Source organism: Alternaria alternata (genome assembly GCF_001642055.1).
Source record: "Alternaria alternata strain SRC1lrK2f unplaced genomic scaffold CC77scaffold_5, whole genome shotgun sequence".
In the NCBI taxonomy this organism is placed as follows: domain Eukaryota; kingdom Fungi; phylum Ascomycota; class Dothideomycetes; order Pleosporales; family Pleosporaceae; genus Alternaria; species Alternaria alternata.
The window spans coordinates 876,265-898,908 of NW_017306194.1; the positions used below are offsets into that span (position 1 = coordinate 876,265).

Sequence of the window (22,644 nt, forward strand, 5' to 3'; positions counted from 1 at the left end):
CACTGAACCGCGGAGGTGCATCGCGCCAGTCTAGCCTCCCCCGAACTCGAGGACGGGACAATAGCCACTTGGGCAGTCTGGATCGCCAGTCAACAACTCGTGGCGTCTGGGAGCGACAGTCGAAGAGGAAGGTGTCTTAAGGCAGCGTGCGCCTTGGTTTCGAGGTGCAAACTCCAGCGAAGACCTTTGAACGTCTTAACCTTCCGTCGCAACCTCTGACAACAAGTGCACCGCACATATCGATATCGCTTGCACTTGCCCCACCTCTTAGGATCTAGGATCGCGGCCGTGCCAAATCTCCGCCTGCAATTGGCTCGTGCCTGAGAATGGCCGCCGAAACACCCATCTCCCCCACCATTCAACCTCTCCTACGTATCTCTCTCGACTTGGAGGCTTCCTTCGATCCAAAATCATCACATGTCTCCTTGCGCCAGCTAGAAGATGGTGACATCTCGATCTTCGGTTCTGATGATGAGGAGTTAGGTGCGCGGCCCGGGTTCTGGCGACGGCTAAAAATGAGCATTCGAAGGCGAAATGGGAAGTCGGGGATTGACGAGGATTTCGGGCGTGTGAGGCTACCGGATGAAAAGACGCAATCGAAGAAATATCGATTGAAGAAGAAACATGCCGCTAGAGCCTGTGTTATAATACCACTGCTGGTGCTCATCTTCTTGTAAGTGCCTGTCAGACATTAGCTTCCGCCGGTTCCGGTGCGAGATATCCTGTCAGCCTCTCATTCGACAGCCACTCGGCATTTGTGCAGCTGTCATCCTGTCATGTTCTCCAGGAAGAAGCATCGGTATGCTGACTATCTTAGTGGTGTCCTACACATTGTTAATGTGTTCCTGGGCTATGTGCCTACCTTCTTGGATGATCAGATAGTCTCTACGTTTGACTGGAGCCAACACGACAAGTCGGATCTGTTGGACGTCACGCGCGACGTTACTCCGGTCCAATGCCACTCGCATAATGACTACTGGCGCAGAGTTCCGCTATACGACGCCCTACGTTGGGGTTGCACAGGCGTAGAAGCCGATGTCTGGCTATTCGACGAGGAGCTGTACGTCGGTCACAACACTAACGCCTTGACGCGTGATGGCACCTTCACGTCGATGTATGTCGATCCTCTGGTAAAGATGCTGGACCACAGAAACGAGTTCGGAGACTTTGCGACCACGTCTAGCGTCAAAAATGGCGTGTTCATCACTGAGCCCGCACAGACCTTAGTCCTGCTCGTGGATTTTAAGAACAACGGCCATGACATCTTCCCTGTAGTGTCGCAGCAGCTCACCGCGCTACGTGAGAAGGGCTACCTGACCTACTTCGATGGAAACACCACCATCGAGGGCGCCATCACCGTCGTTGCAACTGGTAATGCGCCTTTTGATCTCATCACTGCGAACTCTACCTACCGCGACATTTTCTTCGACGCCCCTCTAGACAAGCTCGAGGAAGGCACTTCCGTTGGCCAGCGCGGCGGTCAAGGTACGGTCGGCACAACCCCTAGCTCGCACTTCGACAGCACGAACTCCTACTACGCCTCTGTCAACTTTGGTAAATCGATCGGTACGTTGTGGTTCGGTCGCATCACGGAGGCCCAGGTCCTCAAAATCCGAGCGCAAATCAAGAGTGCAAAAGAGAGGGGCTTACAGGCGAGGTACTGGAGCGCGCCCAAGTTTCCGATTGGACTTCGGAACAGAGTATGGAAGCTGCTTGTTGAAGAGGGTGTCGGATATCTGAATGGAGATGACCTGCAGGGTATGACAAGGTTAGATTGGGGTGTCAAGCGACACTGGGGCTTGATTGTTTGATTGACAGTGTCGTGAAAGAAGAAGATGGGACGAGAGTGGAGATGATGACATGATTTATGTGGCATGTACGGCGTTACAAGGGAATCCTTTTTATGTTTGCAACATCGTAGCTCTTGATGGAATATGCTGAAGATACCCGATAGATGAGACAACAATACCATCTTTCTTATACATCGGATAATCATACGTGTGTGTTTATTTGACCGAATGATGAGAGCGTAATCAAGGAGTCATATATACGTATCCAACAAAAACCAACAGAGTAGCGAAGTCGTCAACATCAACAAGGAAGCTGCTTTTTTCGCTTCACAGCAACGCCAATAGCGCCATACAGTCTATACCCAGCAAGAAGTCTCGCCACTCCGTCATTTCTGGCATCTAAAACATACTCCAGCCCTTCTTCCTTCGCTCATCCCTCTCATATCTGTCATCTCGGCCGCGTCCCATCATGCGCTTCTCTCTTTGTTCTAGTTGACGCAGACCCTCCATCTCCTTGAGCACATGTTCGAGGAGATCCTTGCGACGCACCACGTCAAGGTGACGCTTGATCTTGGGGTCTTCCTTGGCGAAACGGTCGATTTCTTCTTGGGAGAGGCCGCGACCTAGACGGGCATCGAGCTCACGTGGGAACTATAATATCGTCAATAATGGTTGTGTGAGCAAGGACTAAGGCTATTGCTTACAATGTAGTAGAACTTGCTTAAGAGCTCAGCGTCGAGGAAAAGGTCAGCAGTCGTCGTGAGCTTATCAGCGACAGCATCGAGGAAGACTTCTGGGCAGTGGTATTTGTTCTTCTTGGTGGCGCATTGCTTGCTCTTGATAGCCATGAGGCGCAGTTTGAGCACGTCGATACGATCGCGGAGGAAGACTGCTTCTCGACCTGTGATTTTGTCAGTTTCGAATACAAACAAGCTATTGCTACAGATAAAATAGACATACCCTTGGCAAGAAGTGCGGAGCTGAAGCCACCAGCACCACCGACTCCGTCGCCTTCCAGGACAACTTGTCCGCTGCGTACGCGATCGATAAATGACATTACGTCCCGGACCCTCTTGCGGCCACCGACCTGTTCTTCGAGCTGCTTAACGGCGGCTTCAACAGTCTTTAGTTCATCCTTGAGCACGGCAGTGACGTTCTCCCGGCCCTTTGCCCACTCATTGTCCTCAACTTCAATGCGATATTTGTAGGGCTTGATGCAGATTTCCAACTCATCAGAGATGTCGTAGGAAAGATCTTTAAGGATGGAGGTTGAAGCATCAGTGATGGCTTGTCGGGCGAATGGATGAGCTGCGAAGCGAGAGTTCGTGATGAGGCGATCGATGTGTGCCTGGAGTGCGCTTGCGACAACGTTCGTTGCCAGGCGTCCAACACCGGCCTTGGTGAGCGCAGCGCTCGAGCTATCGAGCTTGATTTGCCAAATTTGGTCTTCCCCATCAATATCGGCTTTGGCCAAATTTGTAAGAGGATCAGTCTCGGGGAAGGGAACGCTGAGATCATCGAAAGGCCTGTTCCAGTAGCGTTGTGCAAGCAAATTAAGCACTTGCTGGTCAAGCTCATGCTTCAGCAGATCGCGGACTTGCTGGCGACCGAACTGCTCAGTAAAACCACGGAAAGAGTGCTTGAAAGCATCTAATGATTCTGCCAGGTATGACTCTGCGCTGATAGGTCGCTCGTTGTACTGAACCTTGAACTCGTAACGTGCATCTTCGAGCTCCCTCTGGATAGCCTCGCTTGTTGTCTTGAGGCTGCCAGCCATTGTCTGCTCGAGCACGTGCATGAGCTTCTTCTTAAGGTTCTGAGTGCCAACGGCGAGCTCTGATCCTTCCGAGAACTCGGGATGCGAGCCGAAGTATGCCTTTTCGTTCTTCGTAATCGCGTTCGTAATGTTGCCGTTGCCGCGACTGAAGAGCTTGGAACCACCAGCGCCGGCTGGCACTCGGCAAACAACACCGACGTATCCTAAACGCAAAGCATACTTTTGATCGCTGAGCAGACTGGCACCACGTTCAGCATCTACAAGGTCCATCTTTGTAATGACACCAATGGTCCTCTCGCCCCGGGGGTCCATCCTGCGAGACGCTCGCAGTGCGGTGCTGTTGGCCAAATCCACGTCAGCTGCCGAGATGGCGAGAATGACGTTGGGTGCCTTGATGTATTTCTCGCACAGCTGCGAGATCTTCTCCTTCAGCTGTGGGGGCTGGTCTCGACCAACGACTTGGATGTAGCCGGGCAGATCGATCAGGGAGAGATCAGGAACGTTGGGAGAGTAGACTCGTAATTGGATAGGGTCGTCAGACACACAGTCGCTCGCCGGCACAGCCAGGTTCAGGTCTGTCAGTGTCTTCTGTACCTGACTGAAGTCTGTGACCTTTCCAAGACCGAGGGCAGGGAATTCGCAGTACTCAGCGTGCGCCTCTGGCGTATTGACAAGTGTGAGCTCGATAGGTCGTCGTGTGACCATGTTGTGTCCCTTTGGCAAAAACTCGTGGCCGACGATGGCTTCCAAGACCGAACTCTTTCCAGACGACTGTGATCCGATAACGACGATAGACGGCAGTGTGAGGGAGTCGGACTGTCCTACCGTCTGTAGAAGCCCGCGGATCTCGATCATCTTCTTAGTGAGCATCATCATCTGGTCGTCTCTTGCGATCTTCTCCGCCTGCGGCCTGTCCTCGTCGTCTTCCTGAGAATAGCCAAACGCTGCTGCTGTTGACGTACCGGCAGCAGCAGTCCCAGCACCACCTTGCTTGGGGTTCTCTGGGCCTCTGCCACCGCCGTTACCGTTGTCGCCTCCTGCACCACCAGATTCGTCCTTGGCAAGCAATCGCTGTAGCCATTCTGGTGCCTTTACGCCCTCAAATTCATCCTTGGTCGACTTGAAGCCCTTTTCTAGCTGGTCGAAGAAGCCGTTTGCCGTGCTGAGGGCGCCGCCAGCAAATTCGGTCGCGCCGTCTTTGGTTCGGTGGAAGAGATCGAGTGCGAATGTTCCCGCCTCTGTTTGATGTCAGCTTTCCGATGCAGATGGTTCTTCCTGTATACGTACGGCCGGCTTGGTACTGGATGTAGGAAACCCCTGCGACGACAGCCCCTCCAGCAGCCGCACCCACGGTCGCGAACTTGCCCACCAGCTTTGGTATCACCCTGGCAAAAGAGATGGACCGTGTGGCGGGGATGTTGTGCAGCGCGTAGCTACCGAGCGGCCATGGTCGTCGCTTCACCAGCCGCAGGCCGGCTTCATTGCGGAGGAGTCCACCGGCGGGGAGGGAATGCGTCGTGTAGAAGCGTGGAGTGAGCAGCGGTGAACGGCGTGCGATGGTGGAAAGGCGGCCCGCGACGAGCCTGCCGCTCATATTGACGACAAAAAGACCACGTGAGGTCTTTGGTATAGCATAGGATCAGACAGGCTAGGTGGTTGCGAAGGTTATACGAGCGTTCGAGGTGCGGCTATGCACGTCACACATCGACTTTTGGTACGCGGTTGGCGGCCATGGCCCAAGCACCTCGGCGTGGGGCTGCAAGTACATGGACAACACATGCAACACGACAGCATCGAGACACGACATGTGACAAATTTTCTCGTCGACAGATCTACCTGGACCCGGGTATCAATGCTCCATAGCCTCACTTTAGACACAGAATCGCCCTTTCCCCAAATGCATCTAGCAGGGATCCTTCTTCCTTGATCATATCCCTTAACCAGTTCCGTGATCCTTCCACTTCCCTGCTTGCGAACTTGACCAGAACAAAACCCCTCACGTTTGCAGCACTCCATACCAGGCCATCACTCCCCTCTCGCTGTTGCCTCTCGTATCGCCTCTGCTCGTGTGCTTGAAGCTCAGGCTGCACGACGTCGCCCCAGTTTCTTCCTCCAATACGCGGTAGTGCCTCGAACTCGTCCAGAAAGAATTTGGCTACTGACGAGAAGATTGGACCGCGAATGATCAAAGTCCCAAAAACGGAGTAGTTATCCATACGAGAGGCGAGTGGCATTCCGGTCTTGCCATGCTTGTTCAGAATGAGATTGTCTCGTAGAAGTAGTCTTTTCTTCCCTGCATCACCTACAGTCCACACCTCGTTCCGACTCTTATATTCATATATATCCCAATTTTCTCCTCGTGCTGAACGGCCACTCGTCACCCAATCGCAAACGCACAAGTTACCCTGCTCTTTCTCCAAGTGATAGACTTGAGACTGGGAGAACGCTGTGTGTGCAAAAGGTTGCACAGGATCCGGGAGATAGACCAACGCAGAATCCTGCTTGAGGTATGTGTTCATATGCTGTCGGGAGACTAGGTCTGGACTTGGGGTTTTGAAGATCTTAGTCGAACCTTGGGTCAACAGTATCAGCCGTGTACTACTGTCTAGTTTGACGTCCAAATCTATGCTATCTCCAGCAACAATTCCTCCACCATAAGTCAACAGGAAGACTGTGTGAATGAGGCAAGGTACTCCTGTTGTTGTATTGCGGTCCACTTCTCTGTCATAGTTGGGTGGTGCTAACGGATCTGGCGCAACTAGCTTAAGGGGATACTGGTAGGATACAGTTCGAAGGACAGGTTTATCCGGAGGAAGTATCTCGAGGACGATGGATCCATGGCCGGGTTTCGATGTTGATGTGCCGAAGGGAGAGACGAAGGACATGACGGAGTGTTATCGGAGCTTGAAAATGTTCATCTTCTACAATTTCTGGCTCTGAACATATACAGTGGTCTACCAAGACAGCGATGTTATGAATGCGGCGGAGCCATAGGTAGCGCGGACATAGATGCGCTTCACTGAACAGCAGTTCTCTTCGTTGAAGACGTGGACGACAGCTATCAGATAAGTGCACTTACCATATCAATTAGCGTGAGCGCGGGCCGCGTTGCCAAGACCCGACGCGGGGCAAGATTCTTTCTCTCTTAGGCGCCTTTTTGCAGCTCCCAACCCCGCTAAGCAGCCAGAGTATCGACCGATTCGACAGCAATCTTTTTTTGCACGCGTTCGAAACCCGCCATCAACAGCTTGCATCATCTACCGCAAGAGCGCGTTAGAATTTTTGCTACATTCGATACCAACTTTCGCGATCCAAGGCATTCCCAGTACCAGCTGCAGCCACTCACATCTCGATCTCACCCTAGCATCTTCCACAGTGCGCGTTCGAATCGCCGCCTCGCCACTTTTTGACATGCCTTAAGCGCGTTTCCTTGTATTCGCATCACGCTGCCCGAGTTGAAAGGGGACGGGTGAGAGCACCATGGCGACGGGCTACGACAAGCTGCTGGAATTTCTGCTGTCAGAAATTGCACTCCGAGGCGTACAAGGTATGCATGACTCGTTGCACGTGTAGTTGTTGCTTCCATCCGCGCACTGGCCCTTTCGAGCTACTCGACATTGTCAATTTCCATGAGCTACAACGTAATTTGGCTGGGAAGTGAGATTGTTGCGCTCCCGTCATCTTGGCCGTTGCGCTGCTCATAGCGTCGCTTTTTCGAAATCAATCTACCACTTCTTGGGTACTAACGCGTCTTCAGGTGCTAGCAGCGCAGACTTTCGTCACTTTATTGATGTCTTCTACAAACAGGCCGTCGACAATGATGAGCCTGCAACCAGCAGGAATGGCCAAAGGGATGCTCCATCAACCGGGCTTGGCCGCGCGTTCTATGAGCGCCTATGGCAATGGCTCACTAATCATTCCGATATTCGCATAGTCTACCAGCAGGAGGTTCGTCAGTTCACTCTTTCCGAATTCGAAGCGGCTGAGCTACATGAGACCGGTACGATCGGAGAGACGCATTCAACAAACCTGAACCAGTCGCCCACCAATACAATCAAGGGGATAGTGCGGCCTTCTAAAGCGCTATGTGGTCTAAAAGACTCTCTACGCCAACGCATCCTCGAAGACGGATACGACCAGAAAGAACTTGTGACTCTGCCGTCTGATACTCTAGCTCACATGCCCATATCAAGACCAATTCGCAACCTACCAAGCGAAGCGTCTCGCACCACGGAAGCCTTCGATGAACCCGACTCTAGTATCACTGCCCCTCGCTTGTATGCCAGCCAAAGCAGAGTTTGGCAGGCGCTTACAGGCCACGGTATTGATTTGAAGAAGGTTCCCAGCATGGAATTCGTATTGCTTTCTCTCATTGCTGCTCGTGGAGCGGCTGGTATCACACAACCTGAATTGATCAACATCAGCGGGCAAGACAAGAGGTCTGTCCCTAAACGAACAGACGAGTTGGCTCGCAAGAACTACATCGCCAAGATTTCCGTTCAGTCAAACAAGATGCGCACTAGTCTCTGCATCCATGCCAAGTTTGTTTCTCAGAACACCTTTATCAAGTCTAGTGCCATGGAAGACGTGTATCAAGAGGACGGTACATTTGTGGTTAGGAACTTCGCTCAACTGTTGTATAACGTTGTTGGTCAAGGTGGTATTGTACCCACGCGGTCAATCAGGGAAAAGCTCGTAAGTCTGTTGCCCTTATGCAATGGTGTAGCTTCTAACATTGAGTAGGAGGTACCCATGTCTCGATGGAACAAACGAGCTACGCAGGGCGCACTCATCCGACTCGATCAAAGCGGAATGATTAAGCGACGTAGAGTTCTCAAGAAGGCATCTTCCGACAAGTGGATTACTTGCATTCAGGTGCTGCGCGAACCCCAGGAGGAGGACCTCAAGAACCTTGGTTTTCGACGCGTAGCTGACCTTCCGAATGACTCGGTCGACGAGCTTCCAGATGAAGATATTAATGGCGAGTCGCTGTTGAAGGATCTCGATGCAGATATGCCAGACGACGCAGACGCCAATGTGGACAACCATGTCAATGCTAAGCCGGTTGCCAATAATGCTGATAGCGTTCCTCCTCAGTGGATACCCGACCGCTTTCTTCCTAACATCATCTTCAATGCCACGGCTCTGGGCGGTGCTCAGGGTTGGGACGCTGAGGCTCTGCGCAATCGGATCGTTGGCCCTTTCTGGAGGCGCCCGATCGAGTCATATTTAGTTCGTGTGACATGCGACTGGGAGAAGACACAACCTATTCATCTACGACACCTAGCAGTTATTCGAGATGCGGGTACTACCAAGCCCAAAAAGTATATTCATTACCTCTACCGCACATACGAAAATTTTCAAAAAGCTGTCGAGGCGAAGATAGCTGTCTGGGAGGGTGTTATGGTGCCTCAAGAACCTGGTCAGAGTTCGGATAACGAGCTTGTCCTGGATGCGTGGGGGTTTCCAACTGTCAGTGCGGAAGATTTGGTTCGGGAGACCGGTTCGGCAACACTATCTGAGGCGGGTTCAGCCATCGTGAAACCGCGGAAGAATGGTCCACGATGGGATAACGCAGTGGCGGAGGAGGCCGGCTACAAGAAACTTGCAACGTCCGTTCTGAAAGTCAAAACACCAGGTCGAATCAAGAAACAGAAAGTCACCAAAGAGAAGCCCGTTCGGACGTCGAAAGCCCCCAAAGCTTCTAGGAAACGCCCGACTATCATGCTAACACCTGAGGAGAAGACATCGCTAGGGCTTGATGGTGATGCCCGGTTGAGCAAAAGCGTCCAGGCCCAAATCCTCGCCCATCGTCAGAAAACAGGTGACCCGTTTTCTCTGCCTGATGCGATTGTGGATAATCGAGCAAAGCGTCAACTACCTCAGCCACTGCTGACAACAGAGGAGCGGTTGGCACTAGGATTGGCAGCCAAAGGGCGCTTGGGTATCGCGACAGAGAACGAAATTCGGGCAAAACGTGGACTACCCCAGCTGGTGAAAAAGGAGAAGAAGCAAGTGACAAAAGCCACGAGCGAACCTACTGTCCTCAGCAAGTCGCAGAGGATAGCTCTGGGCTGGACAGATCATGGTCGGTTACCGCAAGCGATCATAGAAGGCTTACGCCAAGAGCGCGAAGATGGTATCTCCGTGAAAGATTCAAAAGTCATTGCGAGCTGGGACACAGAAATGAAGCGCAGGAAAGAGGAAAGTGACAAGAAAAAGGGCGCTAAACCCATCCCGAAGCAGACCACCCTAACAGAGGATCACGATGTGTCTATGGAGAATCCGGACGCCGAATATACGCCTAATCCTGCCGCTGTGGAACCCGAGGCTGAGATTCTGTCGTCCAATATCATCACAGGGAAGCGAAGGGCGGAAGACTCTGTCATCACTCCAAAGACGTCAAAGAGGCGACGTAACAGAGACACTGTACCATACAGGTCAACCTCAAGATCTATGACATCAATGTCTCCCTCGCCCACTGATGCAACAAGTCCACTGGAAGACGGTACTTCAGTGGCCTGTCCAGATGAAAGCCGTACCGATGATACAAGCCAATCGACTTCGGCGCAAGCCATTCAACCTGTCCTGGCAACACCTTCGCCAGTAAGAGATTTTATCTTCCCAAGCGTAGAAGCCAAACAGTCTCCAAAACATGTAACGACGAGGATATATGTTCAACCCGATACCTCGAAATTGGATGCCCATGCTCGAATAGCCTTCGACCAGTACGAGAAACGACGCGGCCCAGGTCTCTTTCTCAATCCTTATATGAAGCAGAAGGTTGCTCGAGGCCGACCACGCAAGGCTCTAATGGCCACCTTCAAGCTACCGCGTCTAGCAGACTTTGAATGGTTTACATTGGAGTCGGTTCAGGAGCAGGCCGTAGACCGAATTGACCCTACTGCTACTCCTGAAGCTGGGTGCATCGTCATTGATCAGCAGAATGATAACGTGGTCGAACCGCATCGAGAACCTCCAGTCGGGATATCACCCGAGGCACACACGCAGGTGCATTCACTGGTCAACTCGGAGGTTTCTGGTTCACGACAAACGCCTTTCGCTGAAAGAAGGTCACGATCCTCAGTGCAACCCCAGTCACCGAGTGTCATAGAGTCACAGGAGATTGTTGTGGATCACAAAGTGTCATCTCTCCCTACCAAAAGCTCAACTTTGTCGGAATGTGGAGCATCGCAAGTCGGCAACGAGGTTAGCAGGGCAGAAGCATTATCGTCCGTACCCGAATCCACTATTGCTGAAGACAGGGACGCCAAGCCGGCAACAACTGCAACCGACACGATCGTTGAAGAGCAGGTCAACGCTGTTTCTGAAGTTGCACCGAGGCGGTCACCACCGAAAGTCTCACCAACACCACGCATAGTAGGCGGCTGGGCTCCCATCAATGCGACTGAGCGCTCCCGCACGACACCTTATCAGAGCCCTTATGCTGCCATTGTAGGCTCAGAAGCTCGTCCATCACCAGATACTCCGACTAGTACCCAGATTGGTGAAGAACCCACCCTCAGCATCGCCGAACCGCCACTTCCTACTCCTGGGACCGAAACCGGCACTTCCCCTCCCGATGCCATTCATAGCTTCATTGTAGAGACTCCAGCACCTAGTGTTCCAGGCACCAAGCCCAGGAAAGCTCAAACCGGTGGTATAACAGGCACTCAGCGCGCGCTGAGGCAAAAGCTTATCGAGAAGATCATCGACACATGCCATGGTGTTTTCCCTGGTGGTGGTGAGATGTCAAGACCATTTCTTACGCTTTGGAAAAAAACGTACCCAAATATCGCAGAGCCTTCAATTAGCACCATTACCGAGACACTGAGGAATATGTCTGCAGACCCGCGATTCAGGCTGAAGCATTGGACTTTTGCTTCGCAGCACAAGAACATGCCAGGTACTGCGACCAGAAGGATGTACACACGGGCACATCTGAACGAGAGAAGTCCTGAGGTCCTCAAGTTGGCGCACAACATGGCGCAATACTCCCAGCAAAAAGAAAACGTTCACCGTGTGTCAGAGAAGTCACTCTTGTATTACCCAGAGGAGATCCGCGATCTGATCGGCGAGGTTGTATCATACCAACCAATCCAAGCTGCTCCCAAGGATGAGAGCATCATTCTCAATCAGCTAAATCCTGAGCTAGAAAAGCAAATCACTGAAGCCAAGCTTCGAAAGCGCAGCATATGGCAGAAACAGAAAAGGCTGGAGGCCAAGGCTCGCAAGGCCCAGAACGCTCAGGTCGAACAAGTATCTTCTAAGCAGATTCGAGACAGTAGCGGTGGGCCGCATACAAAGCGGGCGCGACTTGCTAGTTTAAATGATAAGAGCAAGAAGCTACGTCGTGCTCCTCTGTATGCTGCCAGCATGGGAGCTTTTGACGAAGACTCCGACGACGTGGCAGATGATGAACCTGCCGCCAAATCTGGACAGATCTCGCTCATCTGGACTCGACCCATCGTCGCGCCTGTTCCGGAACGCGAGCAACTTTCCGATGATGAGCCGCCTGAAGACGATGAGAGCGATGAAGAAGTAACTGACTGGGTCGCGCAACAGGCGCAAAGCAACGCTGTAGATGAACAGATCCCGCTGGATGTAACTCAGTCCATCGTCGAAGAATCTTCCAACAATGTGACTGCTGCGGAGCCTGATTCTGCCAATGTTGAAAACTCTGGTCCCCTGGCCTCTGATGGGAAGTCTGCGGACGAATCTGCTGCCGTAGAGAAGGGCAAGAAGCGAGTACGGATCATAGCTCCGCGCGACCAGTCATCCAGGAAGAGAACCCGTACCACCCCAGCAACATCTACAACAACGCAAGATGTGGAATCTACCTATCACCCTGGTATGGATGATGATGCACGATCTGCTTCGGAGATAGACGACGAGTCTGAGGGCAGCGACAACGCTGTACATTCCAACACGAAGAAGCGAAGGATGAGAAACTTCCATGGACGGCAACGAGGCAAGCCGGGTCCTCCTCCAACCTTATTGGAACGCCTCACTGGTCTAACTGGTGATCCAAACGATCCAATATACCAGCCCCCGCAGCGTGTACCTAGACCTGAAAAATCACCTCGGTCATGGAGCGAGCGGAAGAGGATACGCATCAACAGGTTCAAGAAGGAACGGCAGTATGCTCAGGCTACGGACTCGTTGGATGATTTCAAAAAGCTCTTCTATACTTTCATCGTTGTTTCTTCTCTATCCGGAGAGGACGGGCAGATTGACTGGAGACTTTTCAAGAGGATATACGACAGTAACAGATTCTTCGATTTGGCGAAGACCAAGAAGCTTTGGGACTGGATGCAGAAGCACATGTCTGAGCAGGTTTTTGAGCTTACCACTACCTTCCAGTCGCTTTATCTTGAAGCTTACGAAACTGGCAAAGTCGCAGCTATTGAGAATCCTGAGACGCACGATTGGACGGGTCTGGTACGATGGGCCATGCGAAAGTGTGCCTACCCAGATCTTCCTCTCCCCGTCTTGAGGCAAGCACTGCAACAGTTCACTGTTGATGAGTCAAAATACGAGATATTAGATCGTGTGCTATGGTACAAAGCTGCGACAGCAGATCGAACGAGGACAATGCTTCAGCTACAACAATCCTTTACTGCTCCACTCCATCGATCGCGTGAGGCGATCTGGTCACCTGACGATAAGCTTCTCAAGGCACGATCATGGATTCGTGCGAACACAGCTACACCGCAGGCGCTTTATGATGCGAACCTGGCACACGAGAAGTTTAAAGACATTGGTGAGACTGTATTGGTCAATGTTGTGGGTGATCTCGTGGACAAGCAGCATCTCAGGATGCGCAAGCTCAAGCGCCTCCTACCCGGCCGCAACTATAATTTCACGCAAGCCTTGGCGAAGAAGTACACACGTTTGTTCCAGCTCGACGACTTCATGAACGCCGTCAAGATCAAGAAAAAGATGGACGCTGCGTTTGCAGACGATGATCCAGGGCAGAGATTTTACAACATGTCACGCTGCGAAGAAGATGGCGCTTTTGCAGCAATCATGACCATGGTAAACGAGGGGACAGTTAAGCTAGCTCCTCAGCTACCGCCTGTCAACAACGAATTCGACGCCTCGCTCCCAAAGCTGTCCGTTTGGGGCTTTTGCGAAGGCGGCTACAACCACCGAGCTATAGACAGAAGCCGTTTGTTCTGGGACATTCATGTCGTGCCGACAGCAGACTACAAGTTTGGTAACCCACTGCAGCCGTTGTCCACTCCGCTCTCGCCTATGCAGGATGAGCCTGCGATCTGGCGGGCTCTACCTGAGCCGCCTCTTCCTGGCAAACACGATGCTGGCGCACTGCTACCCATTTGGAGCAGTATTGACGGCCAATCCGTTACATGGCCGTGGTGGTACCGGGTTCTGAACTTGGTGCTACAGCCCTTAATCTTCTTAGCTGGCGCGACTGTTACCGATATTCACTCCCATTGTCCTGAGCATACCACCGAGCTGTTTGAGATTCAGCTTGTCTTAGACTGGCTTGAGTCCATCAAGGTAGTCACCAAGACGGTTGGCGGCGGTTACATTACCCTTCCCGGATTTTGGGCTGCATTCGGCGACCAGCTGCGTGATACGGAAGACGACTGGTTTGGCGAGCATGTCAAGCGTAAAGCGAAGAACCACGAGAAGCAGCGTTGGCGCGTCGATTACAACTTGAGGCACTCAACGTTACAAGCGCGTAAGGTAACAGGCGCTGACGCTGCCCCCGTCGAGGAAGAAGGCGATGCGAATGATCCGGAGGTTGGCGCCGTGGAGACGAGCACGAGTCGCGAGATTCTCAAGAACCCGAAACAACAGTACAGGATCATACACCAAGCCCTCAACTCTGAGCAATCTCAGGCAGAGGAGAACTGGTCAGAAACCATACCCCCTTCCGGCTCTGCGACTCCACAAACCGAGCAAGTACCAACTCCAGACCCGACAGTAAGCAAATCTCACACCCCCGAGGCCACGGGTGTGCCCATTGATAACGTGGAGATGGCGGACGCGGACGTGGATGCTGAAGGCGAGGAGGACATTGATGCCGAAGGCGAGATCGACGATGACATATATTGAGCAGGTGCGTACCGCACGCGTGATGGGTGATGCGCACGGTGCGGTATGGCGAATAATGGTGAGGTTGTTTGTTTTCCCAAAAGTTTGTCTCTTTACATGCATAGCGAGGCGCGTATTGTGGAATGATACCACGATCTGAGAAAAGGCTGCAATGCCAAAGATCCTGTACAATAGTCAGACAAGTACGAGTAATGCGTAAAGCGGTGCTATCGATGGGGGGTCTTTTAGAGGCGTAGTCTGAATGTGCAAGGTGATGACGTGCACGCAATACGTTCGATGGATATGCGACATTTCTACTCAGCAGCGGATCGCATATGTTACTAACATAGAGGGTAGCTGTGGACGTTATTGTACATATCCGCATGCAAATGTGAGCCTATGATCGAAGAGCCAAACACCATCAGGACTTGGGAGAATTCCGAACAAGAGCCAATGCGATGCTATATAGTGCTGTTCTCCTTCGTCTTCTTCTTTCGCCCATCAAACGCTTCGCAGATAAGTTCGTTCCTGTTCAGACTTGACCCAACACGTCAACAGACATGAGCTTCTTAGCATGTATATGATCCTCTTCTCTTATCAACGTATACCTATTACCAAACCTACCAGGTGGTCCAAAAGCCCATGGCATGAAACATAATGATGCCTGGTGCCACCATTTCGACATTGACTACGGAAGGACCTCACAAGACACCCTGCTATACTGCTCTGCAATGCACATGCTGGACCTAAAGTCTAGAAATACAAATTACTGGAACACACCACTTCTACTCACGGTGGCGATGATAGAGATCACGACGACCTGAGGCACGTATCAGGCGACCTTGCTATTGCTGTATAACTGATCAAATTCAGGGTACGAACGTGTAACATGAATGAGCAGCATGCTCAAAACCTCCGTCAAATCAACCTCTTTTCTTAATGATATCCGCTGCCTTCTCGCCAACAGCATACATAGTTGCCTGGATGTGCTGAGAAGGAATGAGAGGGAGGATGGAAGCATCGATAATAGACAGTTTTTTGACGCCATAGAAGAGAAGCTTCTCAGACACGCAACCACCCATGTCTTCAGGCAACATCGCACAGCTGCAAGATGGGTGTGAAAGAGTTGGCCAAACGCTTCCCAGCTCAACGGACTTGTTGATGATCTCGTCATCAGTCTTGTACTGGGCTCCCGGCGTCGTCTCGACCGGGGTATACTTTGCCAGCTCAGGGCCTGCCCAGACCTTACGGAGATAGCGGACACATGCAGCAAGCACAGATTTGTCAACTGGGTTACTAAGCGCGTTGTAGAATATTCTTGGCGGTCCTTGAGGGTTGGTAGGGTTGATCATGATGGTTCCACGAGAAACTGGCTTCTCCAAACCGACGAGAACGTAGCCACCTGATGACGGAATACCGTATTCCACAACAGCTGCCTTTTCGTTCTCGAAAATCTCGGTGATTACTTTGCGCTGTGCCTTGACACCCTTAAGCAGCTTCGCATTGTTCTTGTAGATCGATGGCAGATACTCGTCGTTCTTGAGGCCACGGATTCGGTTTGCGATACTGCGGTAGTTTTCAGGATCCACTACAGGAAGTGGCATCATGGCTAGACTGTTGCCACGGGCCTGAGTCAGCGGTCCCGTCTTGTTGACACGGTACTCCTCCCATGCAGAAGCGTTGTATGCTGGGTCTGTAGTCAAAGACATCGCGTTCGGGCTGCTGACGTTGGAGACGTTGAACCCAACACCAGTGTATGGATGATCCTGGAAGTTCGCACCTACGCCGTCGTGCTCAAGCTTCACAGAGATGCCAGCAGCTTCAAGTACAGCTCTTGGTCCGACACCGCTGTTCTGGAGAAGTTTTGGTGTATTTACAGCACCCTAAAAGTGGAAGCAAGGTCAGTATATGTTCACTCTGCAAGGAAAAGAGACAAGTATGTCAGGATAAACGTACAGCGGCCAAGATGACCTCTTTCTTCGCATAGTAAGTTGTCGACGAGCCAGTAGTCTTGTCAGTGACCTTCACGCCCTTTGCTGTGAGCTTCTTGTCACCGTCAAACACGAGCTCAGTTGCCAACGTCTGTAGCACGACCTTCAGGTTCGAACGACTCATCACAGGGTCGTAGTATGAGTTACGAGCGTGCGATCTTTCACCAGTTTTGGGATTCATCGTATTGGGGTACCATGAGGTGCCGTATGCCTCTCCATTGTTACCGTCGCGAGCCGCATATGCGCCACCAGTGCCTTCGAAGGCTGCGAAGTAGTCAACAATATCGGAGTATTGTGTGTCGGTGATGCCAAGCTTCAATGGACCCTTTCCGTATCTACAAGTCACTGACGTTAGAAGTAGCTCAGATCTACTAAGTGTTTTGCTGACTTACGCCTCGGGATCCCAAGTAATTTCGACTTGTTCGACTGTTTCCGCGGGAGGTGGGGTGAATTCCGTTCCCTTCTTGAAGTATGGATACATCCCTTCCCATCCCCAACCCTTGTTGCCCAACGCCTCCCAAGCATTGTAGTCCGCCGCTGATCCGCGATCATAAAGCATCCCATTAACACAAGAACCACCGCCGAGGATTTGCGCGACACGAGTGTTCCATGTCTTGTTACCAAGATATGGTTCTGGCTGTGATACATAGTCTGACCACAGAAGAGAGGTGTTGAGGGAATACGTGGCGCCATAAGGCATACGAATATTTGGGTTGTCGTCTGCTCTTCCGGCTTCGATGACGAGTACAGATTCTGCGAGACCATACTGTTAGCTTCGTACACATCTGAATCGGTTACATTGGCCTACTTTTCTTGTCTTCGGTCAGGCGATTGGCTACAACAAGGCCAGTGACTCCACCCCCAACAATAACATAGTCGTACGTGTCTTGGGCGACTGAGAGTCCCACCAGAATAACGATGGCTAAATTCCGGGGAGAAAACATATCGACGAACGGCTTCTGAGCGAAACCACAACCAGGGTGAACAAGTGATTCAGACCAAGGGGAGATGCACCTGTAGAGAAAGAAGGGATCTCATGCGCTCTTAAACATCTTCGTGAATATCAGTACTACGTCCTAGCCTTCCTTCGGTACTTGAGCGTGCATGAGTTGTATGTATACATGAGTAGACGCACCGGTATGGCAAACATCGGTCGCAAAGGCCCGACACGTTTGGCAGGTAAGCTGAGAATCTGGCCCACATGTTCTAAAGCCCGGCGGTACATTAATTCCTTGCAAGTGCATGGCTCGGGACAGGACATTGTTGGAAATAGCATGGCTCCGAGATTAGGCGATCTTGGCCTGACGGCTCGGCACTCTGCCGGATCTAGAAAGTCCTCTCTAACTACACCACCCCCCTGCATGATCAACAATCTCTCGAAATTGCAGAATACGCTCTATATGAGGATGACACGAGAAACCATTGCTACTAACTTTCGGTACTCTTGTCGTTCCCAACTGTTTGGAAGCATGGGTTTTCTCCTCGCAGACTCTTTACGTCTTGAAGAGACCTCATGTCACATAATGCCAAGGACGGCAGTCGCTGGGGTATATATGGGTATCATCCCATCTTAGCTTAGCTCGGTAGATCTGATACATACGATTATCCCTATCCACACTCTACACCTCGGCTTTCGAGCGACAATCGCACTACTTGAACTGAGAGAGGCGTGGGGAAATCTCCGCACGACACGCTTCATTGGTACGATCGGCTATGACTATTCACGTTTTTCGGCATCTTCTGAATGCCTATCGAGTCGTATCAGAGCACGAAAGATTGTAGGATTGCAGCGTGGTTCATAGGATTATATTGCGGCGTTGCTGTCGCTAAGCTCGAGGACCCACCGTAGCAGACCACAGGTTCTGCGACTCTGTTCTTTGCCAATGGTCCCACAGTAGTTCTCGTCTCAAACGGTCTTTTGGTAATTCTCAATAGCTATCAGTACACTTCTTTAGCCGGTTACTCTACGCAGATCTTGAAGCCACTTTCGTGTCAGCATCAGCGCGGGATGGGACGGGACGGCGGGAGCTTAACTGGCTAACCAGCCGACAATCCGAGCCCCGCTTGCGAAATTTGCGATGCAGGGCGACGGAGCGTGTAGAAGCCTCCAGCGGGTCTGGATGTTGAAGCAAATAGCAAGCATTGGTTGGGGAAACGGTTGAAGCAGGTCAATGCGGAGCGGAAGCATGCTCCCGCATACTACTACAAGCATTAGGATCAAGCTACAGGAGAAAGAGGTACGTACTAATTCATTCACAGGGTTGAGGCTGGATTTCTAAAATTTCAAACGTTGGTCGGGAACAAGTAGAAAATACTCGGCATACCTAGGTAGTTTCAGCCTGCGCGGTTATCACATGTGTCCGCCTCCTGCTCCTCGAAGGATTGTGGGAAGATTGACCAACCAGTACATGTTACGACTATGGCACCATGTTCGTGGGCTGTTGAGTAACAGAGTTTGCATTCAGGCTCATGATGGACGACCTGAAGCCATTTCCAAACAGGCGACTTCGAGTATGTTGCTGCTCACTTCACCTTCTAGATGGTCGACACAGGCATCCTGACGACAATGTGAAGAGGTCTTGTCACCATCATCATAAACTTAAGCCTGGTTCTATCACGTAAACTGTGGAACGGGAGCTGCCACGCCGCACTAGTACATGAATAGTAGAGCCCTTGCAGCATCTCGGTGCAAACCCGGAAACCGCAAAAATGTCTGGGGTGAACCGTATGCCCAGCGCTAGGATACCCTACCACTGATGGGAACGAATCCCTATGCTCGCATGAGCATTTGCCAAGAGGTCTTTGATCGACTACCATGGTATATGAGCGGTTTAGCGAACCTTTCGGGTTTTCGGGACACTGGATGACTTGTCTGGGATCAGAGGCTGGAATAAAGCGTGCCTCTCGACGCATATTCTACGACCGACATCACTTCTCTTCCTTCGCGTTCGCATCTCATCTACTATATCTCGACACTTGCCATGGCGTTCGCTGAGCAACAAGACTGGCCAGACCGAACTCTTAACATTCTTGTTCCTACCACCATCTTGTGCGTATTAAGTACCGCAGTGTTTATATGGCGACTTGTCTACGGTATCAAGGCTAAGCGGAAGCTTGTACTATGCGATTATCTCCTCATAATCGCTACGGTTCGTCACCTGCAGCAGCTCTTTTACAAAAGATAAGGCTTCCTAACAAGTTTGACTATAGATGCTGAACATCGTGACAACGGGCCTTCGTTACCGAACCTGTTACCATGGTCAGGGCCGTCATATGGCAGATCCCAGTATCAAAAAACCCTACGATGTTTTGAAGTATATGTACTTTCTCTGGATTGGACAAATATTGAACATTCTCGCTGTGGGGTTGTTGAAGTATTCCATATGTGCCCTCCTCCTGTCACTAAAGTTCTCACGCATATACCTCACGGTGATATGGGCTTCGATTCTGATGGTAACTGCATTTAACATGATACTGCCTCTCATGGGATGCTTCTGTACCACGCCATTTGAGGCGAACTGGAACAAGACTTTGAAAGGAAAGTGCTTCATGAAATTTGGAACAGGTCTCACGTACAGTCAGGTTCGTTCACCAAGCGAATTGCATTGCATATGGCCCATTGACAAGGAACCAGGGAGTTGCTAACTGTATCACTGATGTGATATACGTCGTTGCACCCATCATATACCTATCAAGTATCCAACTACCAAAGCGTACCCAGTGGGGTCTTCGCATCGTCTTCTTACTGGGATTAGCGTAAGCATCTTTCTTCGACACCTTGACTCATATCAATTGACCCAAACGATAGCGCAACGGCCTGTTCAATTGCAAAGACCGTTGAGCTTTCCGCCCTGATGAAGACGCGGGATCCAATGTGGGACGGTACCTACCTCTCCATCTGGTCTGCAACCGAGCTCTCAGTCGGCGTGCTTATCGCATCTTTGCCTCCACTACGAAAGCAGTTCGACGCATTCTTCCGACATGTTCTCTCTTCGATGGTGACCAGATCCAAGGCGCAAGCCAGTGGTAACGACATACCGCTATACAACGCCAGCCAACAGTTTACGATTGGCAGTGGACCAAAGAATGGTCGCTCACGATTCCAGCGGGACGATATTGATGACGGAGATAGCGAGAAGTACATATTGGATGACTCTGTGCAGCCTGGCAAGGGTGAGATTACGAAGACGATTGTGAATGAGGTGCGTAGTGACGACAGGAATAGCGTGCAGGTGCCAGACAGAGCGTATAACGCGTATTGCTAGCTGTGGCAGTTCATTGATGCCTGCGCTCCGATGATTATTATTATTATTATTCTTCGTGTCTTTCATGTTGTTTGGAGAAAAGGTCATCATAAACAGGCACAAGACACAAACTAGGTACTTTACTATCGTCACTTTTACTCTGTCTAGTAAAAAAAACCGACTATCTTCTTGGTAGGCCTGTGGTACGATCAGCTAGCCACCAATGCGTGCGCGTATTCCTCTTAGTACGAGGATAGGTCTAGATCTTCACAGTAAGAAAACAGAATGTTGAGATATCATAGAAAGAGAGTATATCGTGTTGCACACATTACCCGAGGGTACTATGTGGTCTAGGTTATCTCTACGCTCCTGACGTCATCGACGTCGACACCGACACCTTCTTTTTCTATCTTTGCCCGCAAATGGGGACCCGGAAATTTAGAATGCCGACTAAAGGTAGACGTATTATTCATCATCTGTTCGTATTTAGCGCACACGACTAGTCACTTGGTCTTGTCGCAGTTGTCATTGGTATACCGGGTCACCGAGATACCGTACAGCAGGCCGCGGACGCCGACACGGCACGCCTAACAGTATGCCTCCAAGGTAACATAAAGTAACTCAACATCGGCTATGATAATGCGACAACTTTTCATATCGTATCAAGTCACTCGAAAGACCACCACTCAACCCCCATAACCTGTCATGACTTCTCCAGTTCTCGTTTTCGGCCCCACTGGAGGGGTGGGTGGCGCTGCTGCCATTGAAGCACATAGGCGCGGTGCCACAGTCTATCTCGGTATGCGGGACACGAAGAAAGAATTGAAGGGAATTGAAGGAGACGGAAACAACTACGTCCGCGTTCAAGCTGATTTAGCCAAGCCCGAGACGATCAAACACGCCGTCGAGACGTCCGGTGCAAAGACAGCCTTTGTGTATGTCGTACATGAGATCAAGGACGGCATGCGACGCAGCTTCGAAGCGCTGAAGGAGTCCGGTATAACATATGTTGTACTCTTGTCTTCGTTCAAGGTCAAAGATCCCCTAACCTCGGATACCAACAAGAAGGACAAGATAGCCGCTTTCCACGCCGCGGCTGAAGGCGCACTGAGAGAGACGGGCATCACATACACGGCCGTACGACCTGCGTGGTTCAACACCAACATATTTTGGAATCTTGGGGACATTAAAAAGGGCGAAGTCGAGCTCCTCTATCCCAACGTAGTGTATGACTACCTCGCCCCTTCAGACATCGGCACGGTGTGTGGTGCACTTCTCACAGTGCCACGTTTTGAGAAAGAAGCGGGACAGTCAATCTATTTGTGCGGTCCAAAGATTATGAACCAACGTGAAGGCTTTGGTGTTGTTAGCAAAGCATTGGGGAAAGAGATCAAGATCAAAGAGATTGACGAGGAGAGGTATTTCGAGAAGTTTGGCTACATTCCCAGGCCGATACTCGACACACTGGTGCAGGGGATGAGAGAAAGCAACGCGGGAAGCGACGCTTATAGTGAGATCTATGAGAAAGCCGCGGAGAATGTGAGGAGGTACACGGAACGGGAGCCGACACAGTTTGAAGAGTGGGTGAAGGAGAACAAGGCGTCATTTGCGTAGCTTGGATGTTAGTATCAGTCGACAGGAATACTCAATGACGTGCATGGCCATGAACAGGGCTAAAAGCAAAGTGATGGGCGCGGGTGTCAGCTATTAGTCAGTCCGAAAATAGTATCGCGCGCGTGCCCTGCATGACCTTCCCGAGGCGAGTTGACGCAGGGATC

The 22,644-nt window shown here is 51.2% G+C and overlaps 7 protein-coding genes across 7 annotated transcripts; 4 read left to right on the top strand and 3 right to left on the bottom strand.

Annotated features, from left to right (window-relative positions):
* Nucleotides 1-743: 743 nt before the first annotated feature.
* Nucleotides 744-1,993, top strand: CC77DRAFT_1018103 (hypothetical protein). Its single transcript, XM_018524551.1, has one exon. It carries the CDS (start codon nucleotides 777-779, stop codon nucleotides 1,809-1,811), a length of 1,035 nt encoding a protein of 344 aa, XP_018388698.1. The 5' UTR covers nucleotides 744-776; the 3' UTR covers nucleotides 1,812-1,993.
* A 196-nt stretch (nucleotides 1,994-2,189) lies between these two features.
* Nucleotides 2,190-5,161, bottom strand: CC77DRAFT_930109 (hypothetical protein; the record flags this gene model as incomplete). The annotated part of the gene is made up of 4 exons (XM_018534145.1): nucleotides 2,190-2,441; nucleotides 2,495-2,691; nucleotides 2,751-4,805; nucleotides 4,855-5,161. 4 exons carry the CDS (start codon nucleotides 5,159-5,161, stop codon nucleotides 2,190-2,192), a joined length of 2,811 nt encoding a protein of 936 aa, XP_018388699.1.
* Nucleotides 5,162-5,305: 144 nt separating this feature from the next.
* Nucleotides 5,306-6,799, bottom strand: CC77DRAFT_1038806 (UreD-domain-containing protein). The gene has a single exon (XM_018527131.1). The coding sequence runs from the start codon at nucleotides 6,450-6,452 to the stop codon at nucleotides 5,433-5,435; it is 1,020 nt and encodes a 339-aa protein (XP_018388700.1). The 5' UTR covers nucleotides 6,453-6,799; the 3' UTR covers nucleotides 5,306-5,432.
* Nucleotides 6,638-14,652, top strand: CC77DRAFT_1086263 (hypothetical protein; the record flags this gene model as incomplete). The annotated part of the gene is made up of 4 exons (XM_018529431.1): nucleotides 6,638-7,127; nucleotides 7,419-8,262; nucleotides 8,311-12,186; nucleotides 12,274-14,652. Exons 1-4 carry the CDS (start codon nucleotides 7,048-7,050, stop codon nucleotides 14,650-14,652), a joined length of 7,179 nt encoding a protein of 2,392 aa, XP_018388701.1. The 5' UTR covers nucleotides 6,638-7,047.
* An 895-nt stretch (nucleotides 14,653-15,547) lies between these two features.
* CC77DRAFT_957974 (alcohol oxidase) lies at nucleotides 15,548-17,841 on the bottom strand. Its single transcript, XM_018535541.1, has 5 exons — nucleotides 17,758-17,841; nucleotides 17,431-17,674; nucleotides 17,015-17,375; nucleotides 16,588-16,957; nucleotides 15,548-16,514 (listed from the first exon to the last, which is right to left on the bottom strand). Exons 2-5 carry the CDS (start codon nucleotides 17,564-17,566, stop codon nucleotides 15,555-15,557), a joined length of 1,827 nt encoding a protein of 608 aa, XP_018388702.1. The 5' UTR covers nucleotides 17,567-17,674; nucleotides 17,758-17,841; the 3' UTR covers nucleotides 15,548-15,554.
* A 1,762-nt stretch (nucleotides 17,842-19,603) lies between these two features.
* On the top strand, nucleotides 19,604-20,887 carry CC77DRAFT_1058998 (hypothetical protein; the record flags this gene model as incomplete). The annotated part of the gene is made up of 4 exons (XM_018528182.1): nucleotides 19,604-19,771; nucleotides 19,833-20,204; nucleotides 20,257-20,378; nucleotides 20,431-20,887. 4 exons carry the CDS (start codon nucleotides 19,604-19,606, stop codon nucleotides 20,885-20,887), a joined length of 1,119 nt encoding a protein of 372 aa, XP_018388703.1.
* A 376-nt stretch (nucleotides 20,888-21,263) lies between these two features.
* On the top strand, nucleotides 21,264-22,551 carry CC77DRAFT_1018106 (NAD(P)-binding protein). The gene has a single exon (XM_018524552.1). It carries the CDS (start codon nucleotides 21,572-21,574, stop codon nucleotides 22,478-22,480), a length of 909 nt encoding a protein of 302 aa, XP_018388704.1. The 5' UTR covers nucleotides 21,264-21,571; the 3' UTR covers nucleotides 22,481-22,551.
* The last annotated feature ends 93 nt before the right edge of the window (nucleotides 22,552-22,644 follow it).

Coding starts and splice junctions, on each gene's coding strand:
- CC77DRAFT_1018103 (XM_018524551.1), top strand. CDS start 777: ATGTTCTCCAGGAAGAAGCATCGGTATGCTGACTATCTTAGTGGTGTC.
- CC77DRAFT_1038806 (XM_018527131.1), bottom strand. CDS start 6,452: ATGTCCTTCGTCTCTCCCTTCGGCACATCAACATCGAAACCCGGCCAT.
- CC77DRAFT_957974 (XM_018535541.1), bottom strand. CDS start 17,566: ATGTTTTCTCCCCGGAATTTAGCCATCGTTATTCTGGTGGGACTCTCA. Junction 17,376..17,430: donor CCTGACCGAAGACAAGAAAA/GTAGGCCAATGT, acceptor ATGGTCTCGCAG/AATCTGTACTCGTCATCGAA. Junction 16,958..17,014: donor ATTACTTGGGATCCCGAGGC/GTAAGTCAGCAA, acceptor AGTGACTTGTAG/ATACGGAAAGGGTCCATTGA.
- CC77DRAFT_1018106 (XM_018524552.1), top strand. CDS start 21,572: ATGACTTCTCCAGTTCTCGTTTTCGGCCCCACTGGAGGGGTGGGTGGC.